Raw genomic sequence first — 8,064 nt, 5'->3', positions numbered from 1 at the left:
TATATATATACTTGAACATTGGTACTTGAACCGAGAGCATTGCTACAAAAATATGACAACGAAAGTTCCATACACACATGTAAAAAAGAGGGATAGATAGATAAATGGATAGATGGATAGAAACACACACTTAGAGAGAGAGAGAGAGAGAGAGAGAGAGAGAGAGAGAGAGAGAGAGAGAGAGAGAGAGAGAGAGAGAGAGAGAAATGATATTATAGTTTTGCATAGACTAAATGTTCTATGATAACCATCATATATGCCTCCGTGAGGGGGGGGGGGGGAGAGAGAGAGAGAGAGAGAGAGAGAGAGAGAGAGAGAGAGAGAGAGAGAGAGAGAGATACTTGAACAGAGAGCATTGCTACAAAACTATGAAAAAAAAGTTCCATACACACATGTAAAAAGAGGGATAGAAACACACTTAGAGAGAGAGAGAGAGATGATATTAGAGTCTTGCAGAGACTAAATGTTCTATGATAACGAAAGTTACATACCCCCCCCCCCCCCCCCCCCCCCCCCCCCCCCAACGCGCACACACACGCGAAAAGAGGGATAGATAGATAGAAACACACACACACACACACACACACACACACACACAACATTTTTAAAATAGGAAGCAAGATTTCCCATCATGCAACTATATCAATGTGTATGGATTAGAACCTATTCTTTAGTAAGCATCTTCAAACCAATATAGATTCACTCACTTGCCTACCCCAATTTCTTTTCCTCTTGGTTCATGCTACTTTGTGATGGCTCTCTCCTTTTCTTTCTATTCCCGTCCAAAGAACGGGTTATATACCATTGCTGATAAATTATGATTTGATCACCACAAAAGATGAGAGAGAGAGAGAGAGAGAGAGAGAGAGAGAGAGAGAGAGAGAGAGAGAGAGAGGAGGGGAGAGGAAGAGTGAGAGTGAGAGAAAAGTGCACGTAGTTATGGAGGCGAGCTTTGGTATGGATTAAGAAATTTCAAAGGTGAAACAAGTCTTGACTAAAAATAAGTACCAGTCTTGACTAAACAATTCACGCAATACTCCCAAGGTACCAAGTTGCAAGAACCGTATATCTTACATAAACACAAAAAAATCACAACAAAAAGATGACAAAAAAACTCCCTAGAGATTATGGATGTGTATCACATATCACTATGCTGAGTCACACTCATCATCGATGAACACATTGCGTCTCCGTCGTTGATTTTGTAGCTCATAGTCGTATTGGGTGCTTGATGTCATGCCTCTCGCAATCTTCTCTATATAAACTGGCAAAATACTTCAATGAAACAAAAAACATGATTATGGACCCAACACAAAAGATATCCTAATACATCGCATATAGTAACATCACAATAGATAGCCTAATACATCGCATATAGCAATATCCAAAGTCTCAAGAACAAATAGTCTACCAACATAGATTAAACAAAAAATGTCAAGTGGAGGGTAGGAGCCTCACAAGTCATCATATGGGTTCCCACCAGGCGTGTCACCCTCATCCTCCACATCCACAGATGTGGAAGCCTCATCAACACTCCGCAGCCGAGGCAGTAGTAGAGGCTGCACATATGTCAATATCAAGCCCTCATCATTATCAATGGAAGCACATGCACGTCCAGTACCAAGACAAGTTGCTAGCACTAGTGCTGTCCCACACCCAAACTCTAAACAAATACCACCACGTCTGCACAACATCTCCATGAAGCATGATAAAAGAGTGTGACTCATCTGTAGACCACCACGCAACGGCTCTCCTGTAGATGCAAGGGCTCTAGAGGATACAGGAAGATAATGTCTCATCATGGAATCTGTCAGACTCATGCCAAGAGAGTGAAACATAGAGGTGCTCTCTGCCAAAAAACATGGAGGCTGCATCCCCCGTCTATGAACCAAAAATAGCATAGAGGTATCGCACTACAAATACAACAATAAAAAAAGTTAAAGATGAACGGACCACCAAGACCCAAATATGTGTGATGTCACTAGGTTTTGCGTTACCTCAATATGCTCCCCATAGCTATGAACAAAACCATAGGGGTCATGATGCAGAAGAACAATGCGGCGATGAATGCTCATGTCAAACGCCCTACAAAATCGCTCCACCCACCAAATGCTATCTCCTAAACATGGCAACCATGGTTTAAATGTATCACTATTAAATATGAATTTAATGCAATTGAATAATGATACTCACCAACACATGATGCCATGATCAATAACCACCCTGAATCTGCAAGAGTAGAGAATGCTAGATGAATACCGCTGCGAACATGATCCTCTGAGCAGATGTCCCAAGACGGCGTCATAGTTGATGCATGGTGCAAGCCACCAAATGGCAAATCCAAAAATATAAAGCCAGCTGCCCATGCCACAGTCCCACCCACCCTGGTGTACTGTACTCCATCTGGCCGAGCTCTCAGCATGTGGTCGTGGAGGGGAGTCCAAACTGAATTTTTGAGTCCCGCACGAAAGTCACTAGCAATAGAAATGTAATCCCCTACCATAGCCACACATCTGATATCTCTAAAAGAACTAGTGACTACAGTAGGAAAGTCCGATGCATGCACAAAAGAGAGAACTTTCCTAGCAGTTAGAGCTCCGTGCACATCTGCAATGATTTGAAAACATAAATACACAAGATCCAAGAGACTCTCCATAAAAAAACTAAATAGCATAAGTAGCACACCATGTGTGGGTAGAGATTCCGTATCCGCAATCTTCTTTTCTTTGACGTTGTTGCGACCTCCTATGGAGAAAATAAAGAATTTTCTCTCTCTTTGAACGAACACATTTCTAGTATATGCTATTAAAATAACAAAGCACACTTACTAGTAGCTGGTTGATCCTGGTTTAAGGAAGGGTTTTCTTCTTGTGTGTTGGTCTTTTGGCTCTTCTTCATCTCTTCATACAACTCTCTCTCTCTAGCCAAGACATGGCCTTTGGCCATGTCCACCCACCATGGACAATGAACCAACTCCCACTCCGACAAGTGATGCATGGATGTGGGATACATACAACTCTCAACTATAGCTATGTTTGTCCATTGCTTGGCCAACATAGGAATCATAGCAATGTGTCCCAAAGAGTGTAAATATGTGAAATACCTACAAATATTACTCTATTAGACTCTTGCCTACACACAAAATAAATTTAACAATAAATAAAGTTTGTGTATCTCACCGATATAGAAGCCTCTGAGCCGCCATGGGAGTGGTATCAATCTTCTTCATTGCCAAGAGCTCTGCATCTTTTGTCTTGGCCTCAAGGCTAGTCTCAGTAGGAAAGAGGTGAGCTCTAGCCTGTAGTTTGAGCTCCTCAAAGTACATAGAGAGTGTAAAGTCAAGTGGCACAATAACACCCCCGGGCAAACCACCAAAATCCGAAAGAAGAACTGTAGCTCTATCAAGTATACGCTGCAACAAACCCTCTCTACGAATCCAGCTATGAAAGTAAAGATAAAACATTACAATCACTTCACCCAAAGAAAAATCCTAATGTCAACAAAATTTTCAGTGAACTAGCGAAAAAATTGATCGCCACGCTTCAGACCATAAGCTGTCCTCGTGATCTTATCTGACTCTAATAAAGAGACCCATAATATCTTGCTCTCAATAGGAGCATCATAGAGAGCAATCAAGTTTAGTTTCTCTAAAGTGGCCCAACTATCCGACCCCCATCGTAGTGCCCACACACGGGCCAACCACTCCTCTCCAAGTCGAGGATCAATAATATTTAACATCTAAATGAAATAAAAAAACTCATAACCATAGCAAATAATCAAAGCATCTCTAATGGAAAACACTTACACACACCTTGCCTACTCGATCACCGTATTTAAGCGCAAGATCATTTATCACTTTTTCTTCTTCTTTAACCAAATCATCTGTGGACAATCTTTGCCTTGCTTGATCCATGCGTGAATGAATCTCCTTTGATATTTGAACCTAACAAAAAACAACCATTAGTAGAGAACCAATACCAAAGATAAACTGACAAAATTTTATGAACATACATCATATAGCAATTTCCCTAAATATCGTCTCGTCAATGGATACCAAGGCTCTGCTCCTTTGGAATATCTCTTTCTGACCAATGCAATTATGCTTCTATCTTTCTCTGATAGACCCTTCAAATATTCTTCGTGATCCGCAGCACATATGTGAGAACAATTAACTAGCTCATCTCGCAAATGTGAAGTCACTAATGCATGGGTATTCATGCTGATCAAGACATTAAAAACGTATATATTACATACTTGATTAAAAAATATCAAGTAATGAGACCAAAATGGTAATGGATTCTCACAAATTCATTCGTTGAAGACTGGCCAACAATGCAATCTCTGGGACCTTTGTCGGATCAATGACCGTACACAGGACTCTGCAATGTTTCTCCTTCACCATTGAAATTTTTTCTTTAATAGCGGCATGCCAAGCTATGGTCCTATGGTTACCTTCCCATACGAAGAACATCCTCTCCGAAAGGATATGCAATTCAGGAGGAGATGCAACTTCGTTTTCAAAGTTTTGATTTACATCTATCCAAATCGGATTCCGAGAGTCTCTTATGGCATCTATGAAAGCATCAAAGGTACAGTATTACAAACATTACATTTTTGAGGCTAGAATATTTAGGGTGCATTAAATAACCACATCCTTACCTAACACAAAGCTGTCCTCGCGTTGACATGTCCAAAGAGATACAATAAAAGCACCCTTCTCTTGCATATAACCTTCTTTTGCAAAAGCAGCTTTCAAGCCGCTTACGTCATCTCTCAAGCCGCGCACTCGAGCATATGGAATTAATCGACAGAGAGGAATTGGAGGACACTCGAAGCAACTAAGTATCCTGGTTTTCTGCAAAATATCCTCACCTCTATGCATGTGAAGACTGTTTTCATCTCCAACATTCAGCTCAGAAGCAACCTCAGCTTGGACCACATATGGAACAATTTCCAGACATGCCTCCTCAGCACCATGTGCATTGTCAACTTCGTGAACAGAACCAATGCCAAGCTCTTGACTTTGAGTAGTTTCATTATCCTCTTCCATGTCAGAGATGACAACTGAACTAACTTGGTCACTACACTCAATTGGTGTATGCACTTTTGAAATCTTGCCTCTTTTGCGTGAGACTCCCCTGCATGAAGTGCTTTAAAGATAAGCAACATACAAGAAATAACTATTAATCATTAATCCATTGATGCATTTCAAATAAACAATTCATTCCTTTTAAAGTCGCCTAAACAAAAGTTTCCCACAAAATTTTCCGAGTTACAAAGAATTTGCTAACCACTGCTCCTGCTGGAAATCGCATAAAAACAGTCCGCATTAACACAGACTGTTTTCAAGTGATTTTTTCAAGCGAATTTACAAGCCAGCTGGGGGATTTCTATAAAAGCTCACAATGAGACTATAATCAAGGAGCTATTAAGAAAATCCATGTATCATTCTATTAAAGCCACGTAATTCACATTTGGATTGTCAAAGGAGTTCTTAAGAGAGAACACAGCACCACACCAACCATGGTGTACATACAAAGGTTCAAAACAATTATCCATGATCTGCAAAAAATTGTATTAAGAGATACAAGCTTAGGGGGTTGGGATGGGAGAGGATGTGCTTAGTGGAAGAAGAAGTCGTTTTGATTGGAAGCGGCTCATTCTCGGCGTCGCCTATCCATCTCAATTCACCTCATCACTGCACACCCCATTCCCCATCACCTCCTTTCGCTGCATGTGCTATACCTACACTATTCTAATGGGTTTCTTGCATCATATATGAGGAACAAACTTCAATGGCAATGGACCACCTGGTGATGAGAGTGAAGGGGCTGTGAACCCGGGAGATCAAGATATCAAATCTTATCTCCCTCCCAAAAAAGCCCACGCATCCCAACTTGCGCTCAAATCATATTTCAAACTAGGGAGCAAGTGAAACGTCATTCACTAATTTCCATTCATTGGCATGCAAATTATATGCACTGACTAACTGATTAAAATGGAGAATTAATCGAGTAGTTTAACTTATGTCTCAAGGATTGAAGATTGAAAAATCATGTGAAAGGCTTTCCCCCAACATATATCTTACTTTCTTTCTGATATCAAAGGCTTCTCTTAATATAATGGCTTCTCTTAATATCAAAGGCTTTTCTCCAACATATATCTTACTTTCTTTCTGATAACTCACCTAAACACAGGTCGTCTTGTTTATGAACCCTGCTCCTCCAATTTTTGAACCTTGTTCCTCCTTACAGTGAGCCGAGACAATGTATCTTACTTTCTTTCTGATAACTCACCTAAACACAGGTCGTCTTGTTTATGAACCCTGCTCCTCCAATTTTTGAACCTTGTTCCTCCTTACAGTGAGCCGAGACAATGTCAATCGTTTAGTGATTTTTTCCAGTCAAAAGCCTTGGTTAAAATGGCCAGCTACGCAGGTTCTCAAGGCCAGCTCAAGGCCAGCTACACATTAACGCAACTCAAGGCATTAGCTACGCAAGACATGTGATGCAGCTCAAGGAGTGAGTCTTAAATCAGTTTAAAAAGAGTAAACATGTCTTTATGTTCTTCCCCAGAAATCGTTGGAAACCAGTCCGCGTTAACGCAGACTAGTTAACGCGGACTAGTTTCCAACGATTTCTAAGGAAGAACGATTCCTAATGATTTATGGGGAAGAACGATTTCTGCAGGAAAAGACCAGTCTTGAGTGATTCTTGTTTCCATGTTTTGCCCTCTCTCTGCCAAGAAACCCTCTCTCCCTCGATCAAGAAACCCTGAATTGAACCATGGACACCTGTAAAAACCATTAAGCTTAGACCTATAAAAACCATGGAAACCTGTCCGCGTTAACGCGGACTAGTTTCCATCGTTTCTACAGGTAGACTTCCAGCTTTGATGGTAGCATTGAGGCAGTGTGGACTTACTTGCTCTCCCGCGCGGTTGCCCTCCCACGTGGTGTCGACTCTTCCACACGTGTTGTTTGTCGACGAGGCATGGTGCAGGAGCAAGAGCAAACCTTGCAAACCTTTGCAAATCCTGCAAACCTTTGCCTGCGTAAGAGTGGAGAGTTGTAAAAGCTTACCCCTCTCATAACTAAAGAGAATTGGAGCGACCCCCTCCCTCTCAAATTGGTTGAACAATTAAAAAATTAAAATACGTAGTTTGTGAATGTGAGGGGGCTCAGAGAGCATGTAACGTTTATGTTCAATACAAAAAGCTGCAAATCAAATCAACTCTTAAAGCTTATAAAATTGGAAGGAAAAGACAAAGCTTGACAAAAAAAGAATAAACAAATGTTTCATCCCTTTCCTACATATGTGAAACAACATAAGTAAATTTCAAAACTTGTTGGTGGGATTACACTAAACCTAGGTTTTTTTCGAGCACTATTTGGAGGAGAGGGAAATGAAGGCTGCGAAAGGTGTCAACGTCTTGGAGTTGGAAAACCTAGATGAAAACCATCTACAGTGCAAAGTTGAGATTCCCAAGGGTCCAAATTAATTATCACTGTATTGCGGTGAGCCAACTGCACCTTTTTAAATAACTATAACACCTTTCATCTCGTGTGAACATCACAATATATAGTTATTTTTTTCCACAATATACCCCTGCGTGTGAGGGCTACCTTAGTAGAATATTAATTAAAAGTTTTTCATAATCATTACTAAACGTGGAGGGGCGAACCGCCCATTGTGAGTTTGTTGTCACAGCAAACTCAATATGGCCGCCTAAATTTTAAAAACGAAATATTTTTTGTATACGTAATGATGCCTCTTTTCACGTCATCAAAACGTGGCTCAAAGATTTCACACAGCTGTTTATAAATCAAATCTATTTTTTTCTATTTGTCTTGTTTTTGCAACGGCTTTTTGATCTTTCATGCACAATGAACAGGCAACTCACTGTCTACGGACCTAAAAAAAGTAGTAAACTGATTGTTATCTCTGACAAGAGGATTATTGAGCTCAGATTGGATGCTGTGAAGACTCATTTTGATCTGCAGGAGAGCGATTTTTCATTGAGACCATTAACATTATCTGGGATTCAGGTAAATCTAGAGCCAAG

General features: G+C 40.5%; 1 protein-coding gene across 1 annotated transcript; it reads right to left on the bottom strand.

Moving 5' to 3' along the window:
• Nucleotides 1-1,454: 1,454 nt before the first annotated feature.
• Nucleotides 1,455-5,050, bottom strand: LOC147442319 (uncharacterized). The gene is made up of 11 exons (XM_086529359.1): nucleotides 4,660-5,050; nucleotides 4,305-4,572; nucleotides 4,012-4,219; nucleotides 3,812-3,943; nucleotides 3,518-3,705; nucleotides 3,424-3,440; nucleotides 3,180-3,240; nucleotides 2,829-3,103; nucleotides 2,194-2,745; nucleotides 1,998-2,119; nucleotides 1,455-1,913 (listed from the first exon to the last, which is right to left on the bottom strand). Exons 1-11 carry the CDS (start codon nucleotides 5,048-5,050, stop codon nucleotides 1,455-1,457), a joined length of 2,673 nt encoding a protein of 890 aa, XP_086385485.1.
• Between the last annotated feature and the right edge of the window lie 3,014 nt (nucleotides 5,051-8,064).

The sequence above is a fragment of the Adiantum capillus-veneris genome, chromosome 14, assembly GCF_014529385.1.
Source record: "Adiantum capillus-veneris isolate H3 chromosome 14, ASM1452938v2, whole genome shotgun sequence".
In the NCBI taxonomy this organism is placed as follows: Eukaryota; Viridiplantae; Streptophyta; class Polypodiopsida; order Polypodiales; family Pteridaceae; genus Adiantum; species Adiantum capillus-veneris.
This window is presented reverse-complemented; position numbering and strand designations above follow the sequence as displayed.